Here is a 25,013-nt window from a genome sequence, read left to right on the forward strand (position 1 = left end):
TATTCCAAGATAATAATGATCAGTTTGTCAGTGCGGTTTCAGCCTGGACAAACCTCACAGTGATAGAACATGAAGAAAAGCTGCAGAACCATCTCTCTGCTCCGAGGCCTTGGTGGAGGACCTCAAACATAAAAATACAAATCCAGATATACTGGCCATGAGCATCATTGCGACATAACACAGGTTTAACCTGTTGTTAAAAAGTCAGCCCAAATACTCCATATTGAACATCTTTGATAACATATAGGTCTTGTTCCTGCATAGGTTGAATGCACTTATTGTAAACCACTTTGGATTCAAGTGTCTGTCAAATGCATGTCCTGTAAACAAATTATTCAAGACTTAATGGAGAGTTCACAAATGAGACGTCTAAGAAAATGGCTGCCACGGCATTCAATGTCTCACTCTCCAGCAGCTTATGTAAGCAGATATTATCCAAGATTTTCCTTTTCAAACGCCTCCTCTGCCACATTTTGCATTACTCAATGAGCTCATCTTTCCATCCTTCCGAGCCATTTCTGATTATCTCTAAAAACATGCACGTTAATGGCCTGAATGCAATAGTTGTCACTGTTGAACACCTTCCTAGCTGCCCTTGCTGGTGTCCTCTCAAAGAAATAGTTGAGTCTGAATTTATCTTCATACATTTAGAGGTGAACGGGTTAAAGGTGTCTCAGTGTGATACAGGATTGTCAAGACAGCATTGTTAGGATCCATGAAGAAGGTGAACAGATTACTGTGATCTGAATTAAGAAAAACTAGACCTCAACAATACACAATCAACTTCATTTGTGAAATGTTGCTGAATAATTCTTCCCCTTTATACTGAGGACCCCTGCTGGTTACCATTTGATATTGCAAAATTGTGTTACAGAACACAAGGAGAAAATAGTGTAAAAACCATACCAGTTTCCAGTTCCAAATAGTCTTTTATTAAATCATTGTTTCAGTATACAGTGGAAAAAAATGTTTTTTGCAAGTAGACACAATTGTGTGTCTCAAGGTTTAGCATGAAAGAACAGTCCTCCATAGAAAGGACAGTGAGCAGATCACAGTTCTGTAGTGTTAATCTCTCTCTATTTACACAGTTATAACACATCAATAAAACCTGTCTATCACCCAGCTGGAAAGCTTTTCACCGTGCTTTCCAGAGATTGCTGAATCATTTTATTCAAGGCCACCGTCCATTTGCTATGCGAGCAGAGCTGGGTGCGGTTAGGTTGCAGCAACGCGTCACGTCTGTATGACAACAAAACCCCCTTTATTTCTCCACGAAAAAAATGGAAACATCCACCTCTACTGCCACTACAGATGGGTTGTTTTTTCATCCAACAAATTTCAAATAAAAAGAAATGCCGACAGGTAAAGCAAACAAAGTGAAGTGTAATCTAATCAACTGAGACTCAATGCAGGTAACATGGACCCAGTCTTGATGGAAAACAAATGCATAATCCTAATATAGACTGGCAAGGCCTCTGATGAGAGATGGTAACTAAGGCAAATGTGTGGATATACACTAGAAGACTCATGCACACACAAGCACAGAGGAGAACACGAACCTCGTAGCTCTGGGGTCAATATTTACATCTTATCAAATCAGGTTGTTGTGCAACTGCCTTTGTCTGCACACACTTTGCTTGTAAATTAAGTTCTTTATTGATAAGAGACTGCAGGTATTTGGTAAAACTGACAATCAAAAGGGCAAAAAAAGAAAACTTTATTTGGAGATAGTGTATATAAAACAGATTTGTCAAATATTGATCAACTCCCTACAACCAAAATCTTTTTGCTGTACAGTTCAATCATTCGTCTAAATAGGTCTAGATATATCTGTTGTAAATGTATTATATTACATATTTCCATACACTGGTTTTACCACTTTATATCACACACATCTGTGCCACACCTCTGCTGTAAGATATGTCACCATGAGCTTTTCCTCACAAACCCTTTTTCTGATATAAATACACCTTGAAGTGTAAGGAGTGTTACAAATTGTCCTTTCCACAGTGACATAGCTGCATGACTGCACGAGATATTGAAAACATGGGTTCTAGCTGTTCCGATAACGTCATGAAAAAGATCTGGTGGGAGCCTCGCCTCGGAAACAATCTAGTGCCTTTGTTTGTGTGAAACTATGTAAGTGCCAGTTCTCCACTAAGCTGGTGCAGCCAGTCGGGCTTGTTTGACTAATCTGAGACAAGACTGAGTGCCACAGTGGCAAAGATCACAGCAACACAGCATGTACAAAGTAGAATCAAGGCATGTTTGTAAATATTTGTCCGACCCAAAACCCCAGGTAAAGAAAGAATTAAAATCTACGTTTGGTTATGCAGAAAATCACTCACAGACACATGGGAAAAATTAAAAGCCAAGCCAGTATGACCTTATATGAGGGACTATAGTGCCATACATTAAGAAATTAAAACCTGTGGTACTCAACAGATATTAGCTTTCTGTCAACTGTTAAGGTTGAGTGAGCAACCACACCCTCAGTAAGCTGGTCATATTTCTACAAATGAGGTAAGAATACATGTATGTTTAATATCTATGAAAGATTACTTCACCGTGGAAAGAGGAGGAGAACTATCCAAATCTGATTCCATTTCCTACATCTGAGCTGCGTAGTGACGACATGGGCCTGTGTGTCTGTATATGTGTGAGTGTATAGACCAGGGATAAAGCAATTAGGTCTTCTTCTTCAGCTCCTCAAACCGCCTTGTCAAATTGTCAAAGTCGATGTCATCCGAGGAGGTGGTGTTCCCGCCGAACGAGGAGGTGGGGAGTGTGTCGGGAACAGACGGGAGTTCTGGCAGAGAGTTGTCAAATGGCTTAGATGACGGGCCGGGACCTGGAGAGTAATATATGGCTTTAATTTTAATTTATGCAGCAGTATACCAGTCACTTCATATAATAGCAAAAAATGACAATGTTGAGCCGATTAATTGATTTTAAGTTTTGCTTGGGATGTCAAATCCTGATAGCCTATTCCTCTGTGCCACAGGCATCAATGTTGTCCAAAAACTATTAAAATTTTAAAAACACATCTGTGAGTTACACTGGGTTACGTGTACCTTGGTTAAGTCATTACAAGATAAGAAATTTGCATTACGCTGACCGCAATATAGGACTCATAGCAGACACTGGCAGGGACAAAGCACAGCATCAAAAGGTGTACTTAATCTTAACTTAAACTTAACAAGGTTCATAAGCTATATGCCCATTTACCAACCTGGTTGCCACATCTGACTGCTGACACTTGGCCACAAATTACTTTTGCTGATAATATTGTGGTATGTTTTCCATGTTGTGATTTACAGACACACAGAATGTGAGTTTTTCTTCCATCACTCGCTATCTCCCCTGCTTGCATGTGTCGCTTCCGGCTATGTCAAATACAGCTGTTATCTCATCGGCTGCGCTTTGAAGGACCAGTGCCAACCTAGGCCAAAGCTGATCAGTTTTACCTTTAGGATGAACAATGGCACTGGTGCTGAATATTGTTCCCAACAAATATGCTGTTTACTCCTTTTTGGGTAAGATTTGCTAAAAACTAGAAGACAGAATGAATGGGCTTGTGGTTGAGTGACAGTCAGGGTAGGAAATTCAGAAAGCATTCTAAGACTTACTAACGCACTGTTGGTTTTGGTCTTTCAATTGGATTTATTGACATTAACAAAAACATAGAATAACTTTATCTGTTGGTGTTAGCAGAACTCACCTACTGCCTGCGAAGGAACAGAAGGTATTTCATTTATGTCATCAATCTGAAACCCAGAAAAAAAATGTGTCAACGATAGTTCCATTATCATATTGAAATATTATATTGACATATACGTTAGTATTAGTATTGTGGCAACCGCAGTCAACGAAGTAGAATGAAAGGGAAAATTGTAGGGGATTTTTGAGAACCCATCACCTTTAGAGTGTTACACAGAACACATTTCAGGACTTCAGGACTAGCCTAAGCTGTGTTTAAAATGCACCTCACATTTTCATCTGTTCACACTCACAGAGAGCAACTGATCAAGTCAAAGTTAGTAGCTACGACTTCAGCACATCCCGAGAAATAGAGTAAAAAAAGTAGAGGACAGACAAAACTACAAGCAAGCTGAATGAACTGCTCTTCCCTGAGTGGTGCCCTGCCCTGTCCGTCTGTCCCTCTGTGGGAACAGGAAAGGGGCATGGATGGGATGGGTCACTTACAGACTCGTATGTGGGGGGAGAAGTGGGCAGCTGAGGGGGCTGCCCTCCTCCCATGGGGTGCTGGAAGTTGTTGTAGGTTCCAACATTAAACGGTTCCTGGGGGAACAGAGTACAAGTACAAGTCTGTAAACTTTTAGATGTCATCTCTTCCTATCCATCCAAAGTAAGTACAATAATCAGAGAGAATAATCCCCAGACGTCGATGCAGACGAAGTTGGAGTTTCTATGAAAAAAAAAATGTTCCTGTTGAGTTTTTCAAAATCGCTGATAAACACCCCCCCCTCCCCAATTTTGTGGTAGCAAAAGTCTCAACAGCAGACACAAAAATCTGCATTCAACCATGAAACTATCTTCATGTCTGCAGGGGGGGTCTGTTTTCTATCAATAAATACATAACTCACAAAAAATGATAAATAATGGGGGCCTTTGAAAAGGGATATCTTACGGCTCCATTGGGAGGTGGATAGTTGAAAGCTGTTGGCATGGGCATGGGCATATGCATGGGCATAGGCATAGCACCAGCGTGGAAACCTCCACCACCTCCACCTCCTCCAGATTTCTTGTCATTGTTCACGTCAATCAGGTCTGCTTCCTCTCCAGGACACACCTCGGGCTGTCCAGAGACAAGGGTGGGTGAGTGGGTAAATAAACGCAATACATGACTTCATCCTTCATAGGGAGTGATAGCTGATTCTTTAACGCTCACCCGGACCATGGCGTCTGGTTCATACGGCACATTATAGTTCTTTGCGATCTCTATCAAGTAACGTTCCACCAAGATCTTGGGAGGTGCCTCCACACTCAGTTTGTGCATCAGCTATGAACATATCAGACATGTGATCAGATGCTGGTAAAGAGTTACAAGGCTTGAGGTTCATGCATTCTTGAACAGACTCATGAGCAGTCTGTAGAAAAAAATGCCTACCCTATCGTTGACTGTGCCAATCTGGTTTGTCCTGCACAGCTTGCCGTACTCCTTGCTATATTTTGCATGGAGCTGGTCTGACACCTGAAATAAGCATTTAGTGATAGGACTGTCAAGACTGGTCTCGTAGGAATAAATTAACAGAACTTGTTCAGTGCTGTTGGCAATGCTGCCTCCACTTTATTATATTTAGACAGTACTTACAATTTTTAGTTCAGACACCTCTGACTGGAGATGAGGCGCTGCCCAGATGAGAGTGGATACTGCTTCCTGCAAGCCTGGGTCCAGGTCCCTTAATTGAAAAAACAGAGAAGGGTTTAACAAAAATGACCACAATGACAGCCAGAATCATACAACTCAATGACTAAGTTACCTACTTCATGGTCTGAATGAGGCCAAAGCGAGCAAGCAGCAGGTCACAGTAAAGCTCCAGGATCTCCATGGCTTCCACCAGATAGTCTTCTCTGATGATGTGCTCCACACGGATCCGTGCCCGCTCATCCTTTCCCGATGACAAGTAATCTGCGATCTCTTTCCTCGCCTTTTGAGCAAGCTCGGCTTCATGTCAAATTTGTGAATGGGAGTGGGAAAAGGTACATTGTTTGTCATTACAGGGAGCAACGGAAAAATTAAACGCTCGTCTGGCAAACAAGAACCCACTGAATCCACATAAACAGTCAGAGAGCAGGACCAGGGTTTTTGTTAATCATCAGGACTTACTTTTCTTTTTCTCAAGCAGTTTGAGTCGGTTGATGACCAGCCGGAGGTTAACTCTTAGCCTCTCTGCTTTGAACCCTCCTCCCAGCATGACGATAGATTATCTGTGAACAGGAGAGCATGAGAGGAGCACAATCCACACGGAAGCGTAACCATTCTACATAGTCCATCTGACCTCGCCCCCACCTCTGATCCAGTGAGTCACTTAATCATGTGAGCATGACCAACCGATCGCAGCAGAATGACTCCGCAGATTCAAAACAAATATAACACACATGAAAACAATAAGTAAGCCGGCTAACCAAAACCACGCATCATTAAGCGTTTTATAGCTCAAAACAGTTAGCTTTAGCCTGACGCGACGGACAGCTAACGCGGATACCTGAGCCATGCTACTTCAAAAATCACCAGCTAATCTACTTTATTCATCCCTATTACATCTACGTTATTTACTTAACCATACTGTAGACGCCTTAAGAGACCCGAACCAGTGTCTCCGTTGTCAAACCTGACTGTTAGCTACCCTTTGCTTTGTTAGCAGTCTTCTGTTCCGTCATCGTTTGTGCTAACGTTAGCTAACTTACCGAGCCCTCGCTCAACGCTAACAAAATCACAACAAACTTATCAAACACACTCGAGTAGTCTGAAGAATTGGGTAATTTTAACGCGATGTACAGCTATTAAAGCGTCAGCAACTTACCTGGAAGTTACAGTCGAACGAACACAACAAGTTATTTGGGTTTCTGTTATGTCCGGTCTCGTCGCCTCGTTCACTTCCGTAATGCTCTGTAGTGACGTCATGGGAATTTACCTCAGGGGCGGGGTCTTCATACTTTCTGCCACACAGGAGTTAACCACAGGTGTGACCCAGGTACATTAAGTGAAATACTGTGATTTGCCAGAATCTGTAAGTAGTGCTACTTGTAACTTATAGTATTTAAATGTTTTACTTTTATGACATTGTATTTCAGAGGAAAAGAAAAATGTTACTTACGTTTTCGGGTTCCCGCATGCAAAACATAACATGTTAATGAAATTAAGTTAATTTTTAGAGTTTTAATTAGCAGCAGTTTATAGAACCTTTAAAAGTCGTAACTTAGTGCATTAGTATATAGTACATCTACCTTACTACATTTTAGGGGAAATAATATAATATAAAAGTGCTTTTTATTCCACTACATTTGATTGACAGCCATAGTTATTTGGCAGATAAATATTTTTCATACAAAACACACACACACACACACACACACACACACACACATATATGGTTAAGTATATATAGTCAACTTTTTATTTGTATTTTTTATATTTCTATTGCCTTTGCTATTTCTATTGGTTGCTGTCTATAACACCCTGATTGCTGCAGCAGGTGATTAAGTTTTATCTTATCTCATCTCTTAATAAACCAATAATATCTATAGTAACATAAGACTCTTAAGAGGAAAATTTTTACTTTTGACTACATTCATTACAAACATGTCTCTATATTTTTGAATGTAGGTCCAATAATAGACTTTTACACTGTGGTATATTAACTTTTTTTTATGTCTCTTTATAAAACATCTTAATATTCTTCCACCACTGTTACTTTCCTTTTGGCATATGACAACTTATTCCATCTGATGGTGTGAATAATACCTGTAGAAGATTAAGATTTTTCAAACCTAAAAAAAATTGTTTTGAGATGTCAATTTTTCAGAATCTTTGATGTTCAGTGGCTTGAAGTTATAGCCACTAAAAAAGTGCTGATCTTGAGCCTAATACACGCACTGACCTAGACTGGTATAGTCAGATGTTTCTGATGAGGATATACACTCACCGGCCACTTTATTAGGTACACCTTGCTAGTACCCGGTTGGAACCCCTTTTGCCTTCAGAACTGCCTTAATCCTTTGTGGCCTAGATTCAATGAGGGAATGGAATTCCTCAGAGAGTTTGGTCCAATTGACATGATTGCATCACAAAGTTGCTGCAGATTTGTCGGCTGCACATCCATGATGCGAATCTCCCATTCCACCACATCCCTTAGGTGCTCTCTTGGATTGATATCTGGTGACTGTGGAGGCAATTTAAATACAGTGAACTCATTGTCATGTTCAAGAAACCAATCTGAGATGATTCGAGCTTTATGACATGGTGCATTATCCTGCTGGAAGTAGCCATCAGAAGATGGGTACACTGTGGTCATAAAGGGATGGACATGGTCAGCGACAATACTCAATACTGCGGCATTGAAACGATGCTCAATTGGTACTAAGGGGCCCAAAGTGTGCCAAGAAAATATCCCCCACACCATTACACCACCAACAGCAGCCTGAACCGTTGATACAAGGCAGGATGGATCCATGCTTTCATGTTGTTGACGCCAAATTCTGACCCTACCATCTGAATGTTGCAGCAGAAATCGAGACTCATCAGACCAGGCAACGAATTTCCAATCTTCTGTTGTCCAATTTTTGTGAGCCTGTGCAACTTGTAGCCTCAGTTTCCTGTTCTTAGCTGACAGGAGTGGCACGCGGTGGGGTCTTCTGCTGCTGTAGCCCATTTGCCTCAAGGTTCGACATGTTGTGCGTTCTGAGATGCTCTTCTGCATACCTCGGTTGTAATTAGTGGTTGTTTGAGTTACTGTTGCCTTTCTATCAGCTCAAACAAGTCTAGCCATTCTCCTCCGAGCTCTGGCATCAACAAGGCATTTTCACCCACAGAACTGCCGCTCACTAGATATTTTCTCTTTTTCGAACCATTCTGTGTAAACCCTAGAGATGGTTGTGTGTGAAAATCCCAGCAGATCAGCAGTTTCTGAAATACTCAGACCAGCCCATCTGGCACCAACAACCATGTCAGAAATTTGTGTTAACGAGCAGTTGGACAGGTGTACCTAATAAAGTGGCTGGTGAGTGTATATTTTCTCCAATCATGTGCTCATGCACAACAAATACAAAAACACCTTGTTTTTTTTAAATGTAGGTCTTTTTTTAATGGTTTTCTAATGAGACTGTGTTATGAATAACTGTGGGTCCTCAGACAGTTCACATTCATCTTTAAATAAAAGAAAGTACTCTGATATTTTCATGTGAATGAACATTTATTATAACAGCTGAAATTGCTGTAATAATTGCTCTACTTTTTGCTAAAAAAACACATCCTGACACTTGATTTTTTGAATGAAAATGGAAACATTTAACGAGGACTTTCAGATTTTAATACATTGCAGCTTTCTCATAAAAAAGAATCTGTACAATAAAAAGTTCCACAACAAACCATCACAGTTATTATAACTTGAGTCTGCTGACAGAAACCTCTTTGTGTTTCTTCTTCTTTGAAGACTGGTCCTTTGAACTTTTGATCTCACTTTTGACCTGGTCCTGCAGCTGAGAGAAGAAAGCTTGAGAGGACCGCAGAGCCTTGTCCTTTCCTTCATCCTGAAACAGAGCAACGCCATGTTAGTCGAGTCTCCTCGGGAACATACACAATATTATTTAAGAATTGATGTAATGTTTGTTTTTTGGAATTCAAAGGTGTGAAATGGTGGTCGTGGAAGCAGAGACTGAGCAATCAGTTTGACAACTTATAGATAGTTTGTAATGGCAAACACATCAGCTGATCCAGGACACATTAGCTCATTGTGTTGATTCAGCCGCCAGGGAAGAAACTACATGTATGGTACTTCATTCCAAAGGCTGGTCCACTTGGGGCGCAGTCAGTGTTCATATCATCACAACTGTCTTTCTCCTGTTTATCTTTAAACTCTAAATGCTTGAACAGGCAAACAAAGATTTGCTATTCTGAAACAAATACAGGCACTAAATGCACATGGATCTACGCAATGCAAGAGAGAAGAGGACAGAAAACACCCACCTTGAGTATCGTGGCTTTGCCTGCTTTTGTGAGCTTCTTCAGGTTTTCTGTGACTTCGGCCTTTGATGGCTTTTTGTTCTCCCCAGCTGTTCTGGCCTCTTTAAGTTTCTGTCTCTTTTCCTTCTCTTTGATCTTTAGACGCTTCACCTTCTTCTTGTGGCGTCTCTCACGCTTCTTATCTGTTGACGTCTTCTCAGCATCACCCAGAATATCTCCTGCTTTGTTCTTCTCCTTTGGTTAGAGTAGAGTATTATTAGACACGCCGTGTAACTAAATATACCGAGATCAAAACAGATGTTTGGAAACTGATGACAAACCTTGATTTCTTCTGGTGCGAGCAGCGTACCATCACTAGCGCTGACTGGAGCCACCTCCTCCATCGTAATGGATGGCAGGTTAGACACCACTTTGACCTCAGGAATGTGCTGTGGACAAAGGGCAACATTAATAAAAGGTTTTTTAGCATTTATGGCAGTTACAGTCAGGCAAAACTTACCGGTTTGGGTGTGAAATGGAAGTTGGAGAGAGCGTCCAACTTAAGGAAAAGAGTGTCCATAAGTTTTTGAATTTCTACATGAGCTGGGTTCTCCTCCTCCTCTGTCTTTTCCTAAAATAAGAAAGAAATACAAAAATGAATGTAGAACACGTTCATATGTGTTGGAGTTATGAATGAGACAAAAGTCAAACCTGAGTCTGCTTGAGGTATTCTTGCTCATAGATTTCTGCTAGACTCTGCTTGCTCTTCTCGTGGTCTAATGTCAGCCTCTTCTTGTACTCAAACACCTCCTCTTTGGGTTTCTCCTTGCGGACCACGTCGTCAAACGCCTTAGAAAAACACAGGTCAAAGGCACTGGGTTATAATCAGGCAATAGAAAAGAAAAAACACTTTATAAAACACAAGTTATTCTACTAACTTGGTCTTTAATTCTCTGTTTGATGATGTCTTCAAGCTGTAGCGTGGTTTCCTCTGTGATGGCAGGGGCTAAAAGAGCAAAGATAAAATCTTGTCCGATTTGAAAAAGCACACAGACAGACATTCTTGCCTAAATCAAACAACATAAATACAACACTGGAGTCACTCACCCATCCTGGATGTCTGGTCAAACTCCACATCTTCCTCCAGCATGCTGTTCTCTGGACGGCTCTGTGCCGTCACCTCTCCAGACAACTGCCAGGGTTTCTCTCCCAGAGCCGCTTTCTCCAGCTCCTGGATCTTCTCTGACATCTGCAGGTGAGAACACAAACAGGATGTAATAACCACTATTAGCAGGCATTCAGATCAAGATCGGCCTCGCATTAAAACAATGCAAGGGCTTGTGTTGGTGGTGAGACATGAAATACAATCCAGGAAATGCAGATCGGTAGATTTGAAGGATTCTCAAGATTATTTCAGGCATGCGACCCTTTATGTTAAACTGATGCCACTTTAACATATGTCTTGTGTCTGAATAAGCTCCCTGTTCACTTTTACTTAAAAGTGAACAATCAAGAATTGTGGCGTGTTCGTGTTTGGCCTATTCACTTTTAAGTGAACAGGCACTTTTAAGTGAGCAGGCCAAACACAAACACGCCACAATTTTGAAGTAAAAGCTGTCAGATAAGCGTAAACGCTGCAACAGCAGGAGGTTTAAACCTGCAGAGAAATGACAAATGTACGTGTTGTGTTCTATCTCTACGACAACTTAGACCAGCAGAAATGTGCTTCATCACACAGATTCATAATCGTCTCTCTCCTATTCATTGATTACATATTTCTTGACTGAAGAATTAATTGTGCATTTTATTACCTCTGCCAAGGAGGGTACATTTCAGTCTGGTGTGTTGTTTGCTTATCTGTCTGCCAGCAGGATTATGGAGAAACTGCTGGCTCAATTTTAATTAAACTTGATGGAATAATGTACCAGGAGCAAAAGAAGAACCCATTAAATTTTGGCGCAGACCACATTAAGGGGAGGATAAATTACTTTTCACTTTTGTTAACACTGCGAGATAGGACTTTTGGCCATGGTGGAATAAACGCCATACATTTTAAAATCCAGTAGATTTAATAATGCTAAGTTAATAATGCTCAAAGCTGACAAAACATAGAAAACTATAGAAATACAATGACTCCATGTCACAGTGCAAATTAACAGGACATGTGTAGCTGCTCCTGGGAGAACCAGTTTTTCCCTCAAAGTGAGGTGTGACCATGGAAACGTACATACACACATATCATACCAGTAATTATACTCTTACTCACATCCAAATGGGAATTATTAGCAGTAAACTTGACCAGAAATATGACGGAAAAATGTTCAAACTTTTTGCTTTACAAGAACAAGAAATAATACTGACTGAAAAGTTTGCACTTGCATATTTGCTTATCAAACAAGAGTGGACCGTCGGGGTTGACGGATGTCTGCACTCTCCAAGTGCTCCTCTAGTTTATAGTTCTTGTACTGCTGCTTTATGTTAATACAAAATTAAACATGGATGCATTAGAGAGGTTTGCCTCATCTTGTTAAACATAAAAGACATTTTGTAGAAAAAGATTTCCACATTCCTCAACATGAGAAGTAAAGCATTGTTTGGGTATTGGAACCTGTATCAGAAAATTTCAAACACTACTCAGCTCAACAAGCAGCATTAATACATTTATGTCCTACACTTGACTGCTGCACCACATTAAAGACACATGGACAGACAAATCGAATGAGCTAAATCTAAAACCTGGTTACCTTTTCTTGCCGTTTCTCAAAGGATGACTTCGATTCAGATTTTGCTGAGCTTGGACTTTTTCCTCCAAAAATGTCCTCCAGGTCCTCTCCCTCGCTGTCCTCATCCCCAGAGAGGTTAAAGGTCACTGTCTTACGAGCTGCTTTGGACTGACTTCCCTCTTCATCACTGGCAAACAGTAAACACGAACATGCTGGTATCAACCATACACCACACATAATTATATGCATTACATAATTTTAATCGCACTTACTCATCGTCACCCTCCTCTTCACCGTCATAATCATCTTCCTCGTCATCCATTTCTCCTTCACCTTCTTCCTGGCTTTCAGCCATGCTGTCATCCTCACCATCTGACTGGTCATCAGCTTTAGCAGGTTCACTATCCACGGCATCAAAGAAGTCCTTGTACTTGAGATTCCTGGAGCTCTTTGCCTGTCAGTATAAACAACAATCCCCTATTTCCTGTATTCTGTACAATAAGAGCACAATAAAACAAGTGAGAATGAGTGATAAAATACATACAGTGTTTTTCTTTTGCTTTTTGGTAGAAAGTATTTGATCTAGGTCAAGATCGTCATCATCCTCAGAGGGCAGGTCCTGAAAGTAGTCAAGGTCATCTTCGTTCTCATCCTCCTTTCCTTCTTGCTTGTCCATATCATCAAGAAATGACTCCATCTCTGACAGTTTGAAGAACTTGTCATCAACATCAGAGGGAACCACCTTTGTTTTGGAGCTTTTCCTTCCAATATCCTTCTTCTGTTTCTCTCTCTTCTCCAGAGCATCCATGTCAAAATCTAAATCCGAGCCCTCATCTGTGTAATCCTCTGCCCCGTCCTCAGCCTCCGCAGCCATTTTCTTTGGCTTTCTGGGTGGTTCCTCCTCCTCCTCTTCTTCTTCCTCATCAATATTTTCATCATCAGTCACTATGTCTGGCTCACTACTATTCTCTTCCTCCTCCTCTACCAGCAACGTTAACGTCTTGTCTGACAATGCCTCGTCAGTAGCATTTTTGAAGTGTTTCAGTACAGCATTGTTCTGCAGCTCCAGCTCCTGCCAGATTTGCTCTTCATCAAAGTTTTCCACCACCAGCTGAGCCAAAGGGCTGCCTTTATAAGCTGCAGGCTCCTGAGCTTTGTGGAGGTCATACAGGGTCTTAGTGAGAGAGGTAAAGTCTGCTGCCACTCCATCTTGAAGGCTGAGAAGGGGGAAACACATGATCAGTATGGCATGTCTGGTGTATTATTAACAGCAAGAGGGTGTTTTAAAATGTATTTGTCAAAAATACACCCATGAAATTGGATGCAGGGCTGTTGTTTGCAATCTTCAGTGGTAGGGTTCTCAACACAACAATATAATGCAATACATTCAATAATGATGCTGTTAGCATGAGGCACTGGACTTATGGAGTCTGTCTTTTTTTTTAATAACAAGTTGGTATTTGAAGATTTCTTTTAGAGACAATTTCAGGGTTTTTCCTGCAATAGCTTATTGCAGAGCTGGTCAGGTCACCTGACATAAAGAAACCTATAAAATAAAACAATAACATGTTTTTTAACATGTTTGATGAGTGTGTTGATTGTTTAAATATTCACCAACCAACTACATTGATGCATCAGAATCTGGGTGGCTTACCACCTCCGCTTTTCCAATTTTCTGGGTTAAAGCCTGAAATTATACAGACACATTGTGTGTCTGTATAATACTTATATAATACTTCATATTAGGGGATCTTTCAGTCACTCCAGACATTTCTTTCAGAGCTTTCTGGCAGTGCAGAGTTTAGCAAGTTTAAATCTATTTGAGTTGAGGCACACATACATTTTGCAGTGTGCATTAAACCCTCCATTACGTCATCAAATCAGAGGTATCCTTAAGGTTTTGTGACACTGGAACTTCAAATGTACAGAATAAAGGAAGACTATGACTCAAGTTCTGCAAGTATTTTACCATTTGTTTTGTTCCTCTCTGGTTACAGTAACATTTTGATGTACCACAGCAGCTGATTATTTTGCATCTAGCATCACAATCACATCATTTGATTGAATATTGTGCTGTTTGTTACTCGATTCTTCTACGAATCTAAATACAACTTGTACTGTGTATTTAAGTTAATGCTGCAGGGTGGTAAACTAACAGAAAGCCCAAGTGTAGATGCAAGCTAGCGGAGATTTCTGTGGTTGCTGTGGTCCTCACTGATAAATAATGGGTAAATGGTTTCCACCTTTCCTGAATTGGTCCAAAACTGTAATATCTGCACGAGTCCCTTCAAAGGCATAACTGTTAGTGACGTTGCCATTACATTGAAGAGTTACAGCAACTCGGTGTACAACCCCAAATACCCCAAAACCCTCCTTAAGGTATCGACGAGGTTGACTGTGACAATTTGCAACCCATTTAACGAAACGCAGTGCTAACGGTGAAGTTCATGCAATTAGCTTTAGCTAGCGGCTAGCTAGCCTAACCTCTTCTCTTCAAACATGCGTTAACTAGGCTGCGACAACATTTAACACCTTTTTCAACAATACACGTATTAAGAGAGCTAACACTTGCCTCAGAAAGTTCTCTGGCTGTGCTGTGTTGGCTTTTATTTTCTTTAAACACCCCTCCAGCACGCTCAGCACACCTTCACTGGCCATCTTTTCTCCCACATGCGTGCCCTGCTGTGTTGTAAGTAAATAGGCTCACCGAGAAACTTTTCCGCTGCTGTTTGGTTCCGACATACAAACATGGCGTCCGCCGTGCTGAAGGTTGCAGGTTGGTTTCTGTCAGTGATTATCTAATTCTCAAACCCATGCTTTTATATACTGTGTTCTGCAACAGCGAATATCGGTATGGGCGACCTCTAATTTATTGTCGAACATGAGCTGTGTTACAATCAACCTCATGTTAACGTTAAGTACATCATGTTGCACCGTGTGGTTACATGGTACTTTTAGTGTTTTGTGTAAGAAAGTGACTTTTATCAGAAGACTTGCAAAGATAGATCGAATAAATGCAGTTTAATTTGATTCTGTATGATCTCACTCGAGTCTTTTATCCACTAATGTATAAATGTATGTGAGTCGTGCTAAGCAGCCAAACATTGGTCAAACCCACAGACCTTTATTTTTAACTCCAGTGGAGATTTTAAAGTTTCCAAAGGTACAGATGAATTTGGGGAAAATGTGTGTAAAATAATGCACATGTAGAATATTTCCATTTGATGAATGTGTTCTGTTCTCTCTGTCGACATCATACAGTATAACTGAAGAGCTGGAACAAGCTGGTGCAGAATATACTTTATATGTGATCCTGAGAATTATTTTTTTTCCAATCTTGAAGGAAAAATATGAGAAAACTGTAAAAGCTTGAGTTTTTGGCACAACTAATCTCACTATATTTCAATCTGTTCATCCAGTGGCAGGTCTTTCCAGATGTTCTCATGTGACGCTCATGAGGGCACATTCAACGACAGCACCCCTCCATCAGGGCGTTCCTGGATCGCTGTGGAAGCTGGGGAGGCTGAACCACATTGCCATCGCCGTGCCTGACATGGAGAAGGCCACGGCTCTGTATCGTGACGTGCTGGGGGCCACGGTGAGTGCCCAGGTGCCCCTGCCTGAGCACGGCGTCTACACAGTGTTTGTGGAGCTGGGCAACACCAAGCTGGAGCTGCTCCATCCTCTGGGGGAGAAGAGCCCGATCGCTGGCTTCCTACAGAAGAACAAGTCTGGAGGGATGCACCATATTTGTATTGAGGTGAGACAGCACTGACAGCATGCATTAGGGATTACTCCGTCATTAGGTACATCTAGTCATTATTGTGTAGGACCCACTTTAACCCTCAGACAAGCTTGAATAGAACTTACTCACAGCAGATATTTGTCATCGCAAAGTAAGTGCAGGTGTAACTAATAAATAATGATGTTGAATTTTTGACTTGTCATACTTTGAAAAAGCACAGGTGTTGCATCATTTATGGCTCTGCTCTATTTACCTGTCCCAGTGAGCCGGCATGCACAACACCAGGACCCTAAAACCAAAGTGGCTAAATAAAATTCGGCCATCATTCATTTTATTAATTGCACGTGTGCTTTTCAAGCTGTGACAGGTCTGTGTGGATTTTGTCTGAAGGTCTGAGGTTGATAAAGTGAGTTCAAATGATGGACAGTTTGCAGGATCCTCTCACAAACACATTGTGCATTCCCTTTTTTTTTTTTTTTAAATACCTATTGTGACATGAAATGATCGAGGCCAGCACTAGGGCTCTGATGACACTGACACACCTGAGTGGAAAGCATCCATCATTCATTACTAGTAAGACCTGTGTTTGGGGAGTTCAGCAGTCTCTTCCACTTTATCCCAAACATGCTGTTTTGGGTCAGAAGTCTGGAGCAGTTTTAAACTAATTTCCAGCTTTTTTTGTTTAATCGACCCCACAAATGTGATGCTCCAGATACTCAACCTGCTCAAAGGAAGGTCAGTTTTATAGCTTCTCTAACCAGCTAAACTGTTTTCAGCTGTGCTAACATGATTGCACAAGGGTTTTCTTATCAAATCAAATCAAACTTTATTTATATAGCACTTTTCATCCATTTAAAATGCAACACAAAGTGCTTCGCAAGATAAAAGAATACAACAACCGAGAGAATAAAAGCATAATATGACAGACAATATCCCACTTCCAGATATACACACATATGCTCACACAAACACTCACAAAACACACACGCACATACACACACACACACACAGTGCTGAGACATGGCAGGGCACTGAGGAACCATGTGAGGAAACACCTATGGGAGCCATCCACACTGGGAAGCGCCACAGCCTGCGGCCACCGGGAGCGCCGCCACAGAGACCATCCAGACGCCGATGGACAGGGGCAGACTCCGCACTTAATGCAGAGCCACCCAAGTCCCTCGGGCCCAGGCGGCCTCCAAGCAACAGCCCCCGTGGGCAGACCGGGCACACACCCCAGTGTGGAGGCCCCCACATGAGGAAACACTGAAGCTAGAAATTAAAGGACTAAAGAAAAAAAAATAGATAAATAACCAAATAAATTAAAGATAAAAGCAGGTATAATGCACAAAAATTAAAAGCTTTAAGAAAGTTAAAAATGTAGAGGAAAAATAGACAAATAAATAACTAATAAATAGTAAGTAATAAGTAAAAGTAATAAGATTTTAAGATGTAATACTGATAAAGTGCATAACTAAGAACAAGTCATAAGAAATATAAGAAGTAAAAATAGCATAATAGAAGAATTCAAAGTTTAAAAGAGATCAGGGAAAGGCCAAACCAAAAAGGTGAGTCTTGAGCGTCCTTTTAAAAACATCAACAGTCTCTGCTTATCATCCATTAGCCTTCTGACGCAATGAGCAAACTCATTGTACCATTAGAACACTGGAGTGATAGTTGCTGGATATGGGCCTCTATACACCTATGTAGATATTGCACCAAAAACCAGACATTTGCAGCTAGAATAGTCATTTACCACATTGGCAATGTATAGAGTGTATTTCTGATTAGTTTAAAGTTGTCTTCATTGACAAAAACAGTGCTTTTCTTTCAAAAATAAGGAAATTTCTAAGTGACCCCAAACTTTTGAACGGTAGTGTGTATATATATATATATATATATATATATATATATATATATACACACACACACATATATATACACACACGTATGTATATATATACATAAAATGTCCCTCTCACTACACGTCTTTAAAATAAAAATATGAATAATAATTTAAGGGTTGTTGGTGTTGTGTGTTTATGTCAATAAATAATTGTCATCAGACTTCTTATACTCTCAAATATCAATACTGGTGTTGGCTTCAAAAATCCAGTAATGGTGTGATTCCGTTCTCATGTATACTTAAATTCAATGGCACAGCGCATTTTCTGCATTTCATACATCACTGTGCTCTTAAAAATGATCAGTATGACGGAGCGTGATTCAGACTAACTGAAGTTAGACAAATAATTAACAGTTGGCTCCTCTTGGTTGCAGGTAGACGACATTAAAGCCGCAATTGTCGACCTGAAAGCGAAGAACATCAGAACTCTGTCAGCAGAGCCCAGAATAGGTGCTCATGGGAAACCAGTGATGTTTCTCCATCCTAAAGACTGTGACGGTGTGCTGGTGGAGCTTGAAGAAGCGTGAACACCTCCGTCTGACAGCGATTGTGGGAGCTGTTAACTCACATTTATATATTCCACAGTCCGTCTGATAATCAAAATATGATAACTAATGTTGATTTTTGTAATATTGTTCTTTATAGCACTTAGGTTTTGATCTTCCCTGTGCCTCAAAGCTGTTCCTCCAGTTTGGTTTCAGTGCTTTTCTTTCCTCTCGTTTTGCTGACATGATGAGTTCACATTAAGCCCTTAAAAATTAAAAAAATGTATCAAATGGCAATATTGTGTTTAAATGGAAGTCTTTTTAATACAGAATTTTTTATCCCCACAGGCTGGCGACAGCCATAGCCAGAGGCCTTATGTTTCTGGCTTGGTCTCAGGTGCACAAATATGTCCCCTCATGAACGGAGGGAATTTCTTCAAACTTGAAACAAACGTCCACTTGGACTTATTAGATTAGACAAGAATTCATACACTTATTTTAACAACTTTTCACACAAATGTCTCATAGGATAAAATGAGGAAGTGATGACATTTTATATCCAAAAGGTCAAAGGTCAACTTCGCTATGACATCATAATGTTCTGCAAAAAAACTTTTTTGGCCATTGTTCAACAGCAAAACTCAGGAACAGAAGGAGTCATTGTGACCATATTTAACATTTGGCATCCACCTTGAAACTGTGCTGATTCTATAGATGTTCTGCGCTGCTGGTTGGTTCTGATGATACTGAGCTTCAGGTGGTTGTTGTTGCACCATGCAATGAAGCTCTCTATCAGCCCTCCGTACCCTTCTCTGAAAATAGTCTCCAAGTGAAAACAGCATGTTTCTCACTGGAAATCATCTACTGGAGTCATACATGTCAATATAGTGATAACTTCCGTTTTACAAAAAAAAGACACTTAATACCTTTGTATTAAATTCCTTCAAAATCTTCACTACATATATCAAATGAGTCTGGACAGACATGGATATAATCTGCAACAGGACTGGTTGGTGGAGTCATAGAACCGTGAAGCGGGGACCATGACGTTACTGCTGCAGTTTACTTTTACATCAACTACAACTAATGCAGTTTCAATTTCACAATATCAATGCAGATTCCAAAATGAAAAGGACTGAATTAAATCACAAAAACTGACATTTTGTGTTTTAATCATGCATTTTTAACCTGCATATGTCAAATTTCAAATAGGACGAAACACTTAATTCCATCCAAGATGTAAAATTATTAAAAACTGAAGTGCTTTTTAGGTGAACCCAAATAGGAAACATACTTTTGCTGGCCAGAAATCCAGAATCATCCATGTGAAATACAGATGACGTTCACTCCCTGCTGAGACACTGAACTCAAGTCTACTCTCAAATTTCTTTGACGCTTCCAGTCAAATATCAGCAGTTTCTGAACAGGAAATCCCCAGATTACTTGACTCTTTAGAAGCCCTCCTGATGGTCCAAAAAAAAATCTACATACACACTTCTTTGGAACCGCAGATAGAAGGAGATTGAATGATTCTATGAAATACTCTTGACACAAAAGACCAGTGGCAATTTGCTAATGCCTTGAGACATGACTGCAGATGATCATGATTAGTTTCACATCAAGCTGCTTATTTTGGATTTTTGGTGTATATTTTCTAGAAACCACAGGCTTTCAGGAAAACAGTAATTATGTTCCTCACATTCAGGTAAACACTGTGATTACTTTCTTGATTATGGGTCTCTCAAGTGTCCTTAAACTATACGAAAGCACAGTCCTCCATTAACAGCCAGGTCTCTAGAACATTCAATATGCCACGATTTAAAAACAGATCCTACAATAGACGTAAGTAATTCTATTAAATGCTTCAGCTGACTGCCTGGTTCTCTTTTCCATGGTAGTGGTAAAGGAAGTGAAACATACCATCAGTACAGCAATTACACATTTGTCAGTGGGGGCGTTTTGCTGTTTTAACAGTGATGGAGCTCAATTTAACCCATTAAAGTGGTCTAATATATGTATATATATTAAAAAACACATTGAATAACATTAAAAATTAGACTAATCAGAATCCAGAGGGTTCGTTTTATTTGGATTGATTAGCAGGTCCTGGCATAAAACACAGCAAATACATAGTAATGGCATAGGCATTGACAGCAGAGAGAGGTGCAAGGTACAAGAGTGGACTTTGAATACCATAGCTCACAGCTGTGGGAACAGGGAAACTAATGTGGAGGAAATGGCAATAATGACATGAGTAATATAAGAAATTTAAATGACAAGCCAGTATCATGCAGATGGCTTCATATTTTGAAAACATTTGGAAGCAAAATACAAATATACATATATAGAAAGCTTTTGGAAATATGATCTGGACGGATTTAGCTGCTTTCTTTGCCCAGGGTGTGTTTGTCAAACAGGTACTCGGCCATGCCATTCTGAGGAGCTCCCATGCGGCGCAGGTTGGTCACCCAGTCTGCCAGTTCTTTGATGGACTTCACCTGCTCGTCCAGGTAGTGCGTCTCGATGAAATCACACATCTGAAAGAATGAGAGTTCAATCAAACTAAGAGCTGAAACACATACTCGCCTAAAGTGATAGAACTGTCTGTCTTGTTTTGATTTTATTTACCAGCTGAAGTATTTTTAAATAAACATGAGCAAATGTTACACATGAGCTGAATTGACACTTTTGTGATGATTCTGTTCTGATTACTGAGTTACAGCTCTGCCTACCTGTCTAATCCACTGAATATAAAAGCAAGTTTTTGTTAAACACGAGCAAAAAAAAAAAACAATGCAGCAATCTACTGCATGGTATATTTGCTTTGAAACACCTCAGCTGTACTGTATAAATGTGACATAAGCCAGATCAAAGTCTGACTATTTTCACATATTGCACAAAATGAAAAAGGAAGCATGCAGAATTTGTAGCTTGTTGCACTGAACTAATATATTTATCTCTAATGTGTATGCATTAAGTGCTTGTGGTCTGATCTGAGTAGTCTTTAGATTCTATAAACATGCTAATACTGCAGAATGTAACTGGATCAGTACTGATTCAATACTTACATGTGGGTCATTGTGATCAGAGCAGAGCTTGTGCAAGTCCAGCAGGGACTGGTTCACGCTCTTCTCAAGCTGCAGGGCACATTCAAGGGCCTCAACACCACTGCCCCACTCATCCCTCTCTGGCTTCTGCAATACAAAGCAGGTCAGGACAATGGTGAGACACTTATTAAATGAGGTGGTAGGACACCAATGACCTGACCCCACACAGCAAGCTCTCTGATTATTTCAAAGTGGGTTGCAGTTTAACGTTTAACTCAAACGTTAAATGGGCTGTGTTTGTGTGTCTGTGAAAGATAAGCAGCACGACACAGTCACGCCCTCTGTATCTGTTTGTCCTTATGTTTTGCCCGCCCAACATGGGCCACATGATAGTCCAGGAAAGAAATCTCACACCCAGTGCTGAAGTTAAAACACACATAAAGCAACAAAACAATAAAGCATTAGATAAAATATGAACCCGTACCCTGATATCTTGTAGGAAGATCCTTCCCCCCCTCTGGTTCTGCAGTTTCATTAGCTTTTCGGCATGTTCCCGCTCCTCATGCGACTGATGACGGAAGAACTTGGCAAAGTTGTGCAATGCCTGGTCATCCCGGTCAAAGTAATATGCCTGTGAGGAGGAAACAGGGAAATGTCTGGTAAAACAGCTACTTCCTTCAAGTGAAGCACAATGGTCCTGAAATGTGGCCGAAACATAACACACAGCTACCCAGCTGCCAAGATTATCACACAGAACTAAAACTAGCCATGCACGCAGAATTTAATATGCTAAAATTCAGAGATAAATACAATACAGAACTTTAAAAATATCTCAACTAAACAAAATGTTTATATTTATTTAATATAAACCTGGTAAAAAAAAAATAAATAAAAGTTAAGAGAATGTTTAAGAATTAAAATTAAATATATAGAGGGTACAGATACATGGCTGTGTGTGACCGACAGATGAAAGCTAGAGTGCAGCACATTTTTTTTAAGGGCAGGCAATGCACTCTCTACCCCATCTCTTTACATGAACTTCAACCTTTGTTTTACAACTTGGCCATGATACCAGACTTACACCTAAAAACTCCCCCACATGTTTCTCAAGTTAATGTTTAATGAAAATGGCTGCTCTGGCAGTGGCTTCTCTTCATCATGGCAGTGGGCTGCCTGACTGCCTTCATCCAAACTTCCCACGTGCTTTTTCCAGCCATCTGAAGGAGGTTGGCACAGTGGCCATGCTTGGAGGGTGCGTGAGGATACACACCACATAAGCCCACTCAGCACAGCAGTTACATAACAACAAAACGGTCAGTTAAAAGGAATTACAATCACTTCTTGATAATAATGGGTATTAGTGTAACTGTTCCCCTTACGCCAACATGTTCTACCTGTATTATCATCAGCTGTTCCAGCCTGGGTGTCCCGCTGCTTTCTACTCACTCAGCTGCTTTTCTACCATTTTTTTTCCTGTACACCTATTGGACTCTCACCATAGACAAGTAGACGTAGGAGGCATACAGCTCCAGGTTGATCTGCCTGTTGATTGCAGCCTCGCAGTCCTGGTGGAAGTTCTGTCTCACCTGAGAACTCATGGTTCTGAAACACAGCAAACAAAGATCTTACTAGACAAACAAGCACGCCTCAAATTTATTAACTCATATGTGTGCATAACACAAGGCATTTTACAGTATAAAGTATACAGCCCCAATTCAAGCTGATACCATTCATCCATTACTCAGTCAGTCGACCGACAGTAAATGAATCAGCATTTTGGTAATGGTTAATCATTCAAAGTTCTTTATTAAGCAAAACATCACATGCTTCGAGCTTATCAAATGTGTTGTTGTTGCTGCTTTCCGCTATCTAATATTGTTGTAAATAAAAAATTGGGCTGTCGGTCAGATGAAACAAGAATTTTTTCAGACATCACCTTGGGCTCAGGGAAATTGTGATGGGCAATTTTCTCTATTTCCTGATATTTAAAATCTGAACAATTAATCAAAATGCTGAAAGAAATACACTCGAATCAATAATGAAAATAAGTGAGTTGCAGCCCTAATCACAGTAACCACAAAAGCTTCCTCTTATATTGCTCTACTGTATATACTTTTCATTTTCTAGTTGGTGTCTATCACTTCTCACTAGACATTATAGCAAAGCTGTCATTCTTAAGTGTGACCTTAAGTGTGACAATGATTTTCTCTTTGGAAAATGTGGTGCTTCATTTGCATGTTTCGATATCAAAACTACTAACCAACTTTCAGGGTTTTTTTTTCCCAAAAATATACAACATTAAACTTAGGTGGTTGGTGACGAATGATAAATATTACCGGCTACCTTGTCGAGGACTGCTGCTGTGAAGCAACATGCAGGTCTGAACAAAATATTTACTTAAAAGCGATGGCCCCTCCTTTAACGGCGTTAGCTACTTTATCACATAGCATACTGAAACAGTATACATCAGTATCATTTTGTTAAACATGGCCAAAGCATGTAAGGGAAGTAAAAAATAACAGTTACCACAGCATTATATTGAATTCTCAACTGTCGTATTTTACATACTGTCATACTCACGGTTGTGTCATACTGTCACAGCTGCGTCACACGTCGCATTAAAGTACGAAATAGTAAAGGCTTAAATTAGCGAAAATATTCATCCCTAAAACTAAGCATTGATTTGTTTGACAGATCCATTGTTGTTGTGTGGCATGCCTGGCATCTACAGAGATCACGCACGGCTGAAAACCAAACTGCGCAAAGGCCACACTGGCAGCGGCGGCGACAAGCAAATAAACAACCGAACCAGCGCTGACGTTAGTACAGGCTTTAACGTTTCTCAGCTCAACGTGTACTAACATTACCGTCGTCAAAGCTAACATACATATGATAAGAAGAAAGCTTAAAGAAGCATTCTTACCAAATCTCAGTGGCGGGTCTTCTTGTGAGGAGGTCGAAAAGCTGTCCGACTTGCTTGCGTTGTTAGCAAAATTGTTATAGCTAGCTAGCAAGCTAAAAGTGTTGGATAACTTAACCTAGTCGGTGTTTTAAGGTAAGAAATTTTCTGATTTGATATTATCGGCGGTAGTAGGAGAGATCAGCGTGATTATTCCCGTAACGGGGCGTTTGAAGACAGTTGAAAGGTTGCCGTTCAAGCACTGTTGAAGCAGGTAACCTTCGCTGTCCGCTAACGAGAGGATCAACTGTAGACAGCGCCGTCAACCTCCACAGATAAGCGAAGATGGTACGGACTGTGACGTCACTGCCAGGAAGCGGGAGGGACATGGCGGCGGTTGCGCCATCTAATATTCGAGTTATTAGTTTCACATTGGTGGAGAATAACGAAATACATTTAACAAAGTACAAGTTTGCGACTTGTTTACTGGAGTATTTCTGTGGTATGCTGCTTTATATATCTA

At 40.4% G+C, this 25,013-nt stretch overlaps 4 protein-coding genes across 5 annotated transcripts; 1 reads left to right on the top strand and 3 right to left on the bottom strand.

Moving 5' to 3' along the window:
• Nucleotides 1–916: 916 nt before the first annotated feature.
• ist1 (IST1 factor associated with ESCRT-III) lies at nucleotides 917–6,637 on the bottom strand. 2 transcript variants are annotated; one of them, XM_041942219.1, is made up of 10 exons: nucleotides 6,549–6,637; nucleotides 5,852–5,952; nucleotides 5,509–5,689; nucleotides 5,336–5,423; nucleotides 5,132–5,215; nucleotides 4,913–5,023; nucleotides 4,652–4,819; nucleotides 4,207–4,302; nucleotides 3,722–3,728; nucleotides 917–2,851 (listed from the first exon to the last, which is right to left on the bottom strand). In XM_041942219.1, the coding sequence occupies exons 2-10, from the start codon at nucleotides 5,937–5,939 to the stop codon at nucleotides 2,688–2,690; spliced, it is 987 nt and encodes a 328-aa protein (XP_041798153.1). In that variant the 5' UTR covers nucleotides 5,940–5,952; nucleotides 6,549–6,637; the 3' UTR covers nucleotides 917–2,687. The 2 variants fall into 2 exon arrangements, with proteins under 2 accessions (XP_041798153.1, XP_041798144.1); XM_041942210.1 differs by having other exon boundaries at nucleotides 3,722–3,767.
• A 2,189-nt stretch (nucleotides 6,638–8,826) lies between these two features.
• Nucleotides 8,827–15,083, bottom strand: mphosph10 (M-phase phosphoprotein 10 (U3 small nucleolar ribonucleoprotein)). Its single transcript, XM_041938108.1, has 11 exons — nucleotides 14,981–15,083; nucleotides 12,953–13,625; nucleotides 12,681–12,862; nucleotides 12,430–12,595; nucleotides 10,793–10,934; nucleotides 10,624–10,691; nucleotides 10,397–10,534; nucleotides 10,206–10,316; nucleotides 10,027–10,134; nucleotides 9,710–9,940; nucleotides 8,827–9,273 (listed from the first exon to the last, which is right to left on the bottom strand). Exons 1-11 carry the CDS (start codon nucleotides 15,064–15,066, stop codon nucleotides 9,124–9,126), a joined length of 2,055 nt encoding a protein of 684 aa, XP_041794042.1. The 5' UTR covers nucleotides 15,067–15,083; the 3' UTR covers nucleotides 8,827–9,123.
• Nucleotides 15,084–15,146: 63 nt separating this feature from the next.
• Nucleotides 15,147–18,859, top strand: mcee (methylmalonyl CoA epimerase). The gene is made up of 3 exons (XM_041943919.1): nucleotides 15,147–15,184; nucleotides 15,828–16,168; nucleotides 18,434–18,859. Exons 1-3 carry the CDS (start codon nucleotides 15,157–15,159, stop codon nucleotides 18,584–18,586), a joined length of 522 nt encoding a protein of 173 aa, XP_041799853.1. The 5' UTR covers nucleotides 15,147–15,156; the 3' UTR covers nucleotides 18,587–18,859.
• Nucleotides 18,860–20,606: 1,747 nt separating this feature from the next.
• Nucleotides 20,607–24,814, bottom strand: fth1a (ferritin, heavy polypeptide 1a). The gene is made up of 5 exons (XM_041943907.1): nucleotides 24,515–24,814; nucleotides 23,088–23,193; nucleotides 22,076–22,222; nucleotides 21,613–21,738; nucleotides 20,607–21,081 (listed from the first exon to the last, which is right to left on the bottom strand). Exons 2-5 carry the CDS (start codon nucleotides 23,187–23,189, stop codon nucleotides 20,923–20,925), a joined length of 534 nt encoding a protein of 177 aa, XP_041799841.1. The 5' UTR covers nucleotides 23,190–23,193; nucleotides 24,515–24,814; the 3' UTR covers nucleotides 20,607–20,922.
• Nucleotides 24,815–25,013: the final 199 nt, after the last annotated feature.

This window comes from Chelmon rostratus, chromosome 1 (genome assembly GCF_017976325.1).
Source record: "Chelmon rostratus isolate fCheRos1 chromosome 1, fCheRos1.pri, whole genome shotgun sequence".
Lineage (NCBI taxonomy): Eukaryota > Metazoa > Chordata > Actinopteri > Chaetodontiformes > Chaetodontidae > Chelmon > Chelmon rostratus.

Bases quoted from the DNA above. Each gene is read 5' to 3' on its own strand.
- mphosph10 (XM_041938108.1), bottom strand. From the start codon at position 15,066: ATGGCCAGTGAAGGTGTGCTGAGCGTGCTGGAGGGGTGTTTAAAGAAA. The intron at 13,626-14,980 runs GCAAGTGTTAGC...CCCCCTTCTCAG, and splicing joins CAGCCAGAGAACTTTCTGAG to CCTTCAAGATGGAGTGGCAG. The intron at 12,596-12,680 runs GTAAGTGCGATT...ACTGTTTGCCAG, and splicing joins GAAGAGGAGGGTGACGATGA to TGATGAAGAGGGAAGTCAGT.
- mcee (XM_041943919.1), top strand. From the start codon at position 15,157: ATGGCGTCCGCCGTGCTGAAGGTTGCAG. The intron at 15,185-15,827 runs GTTGGTTTCTGT...CTGTTCATCCAG, and splicing joins CGCCGTGCTGAAGGTTGCAG to TGGCAGGTCTTTCCAGATGT. The intron at 16,169-18,433 runs GTGAGACAGCAC...TCTTGGTTGCAG, and splicing joins TGCACCATATTTGTATTGAG to GTAGACGACATTAAAGCCGC.
- ist1 (XM_041942210.1), bottom strand. From the start codon at position 5,939: ATGCTGGGAGGAGGGTTCAAAGCAGAGAGGCTAAGAGTTAACCTCCGG. The intron at 5,216-5,335 runs GTAAGTACTGTC...TGCTTATTTCAG, and splicing joins AGGTGTCTGAACTAAAAATT to GTGTCAGACCAGCTCCATGC. The intron at 4,820-4,912 runs GTGAGCGTTAAA...GTCTCTGGACAG, and splicing joins AACCAGACGCCATGGTCCGG to CCCGAGGTGTGTCCTGGAGA.
- fth1a (XM_041943907.1), bottom strand. From the start codon at position 23,189: ATGAGTTCTCAGGTGAGACAGAACTTCCACCAGGACTGCGAGGCTGCA. The intron at 21,739-22,075 runs GTACGGGTTCAT...TTTGTATTGCAG, and splicing joins TCTTCCTACAAGATATCAGG to AAGCCAGAGAGGGATGAGTG. The intron at 21,082-21,612 runs GTAAGTATTGAA...TCATTCTTTCAG, and splicing joins CTGATCACAATGACCCACAT to ATGTGTGATTTCATCGAGAC.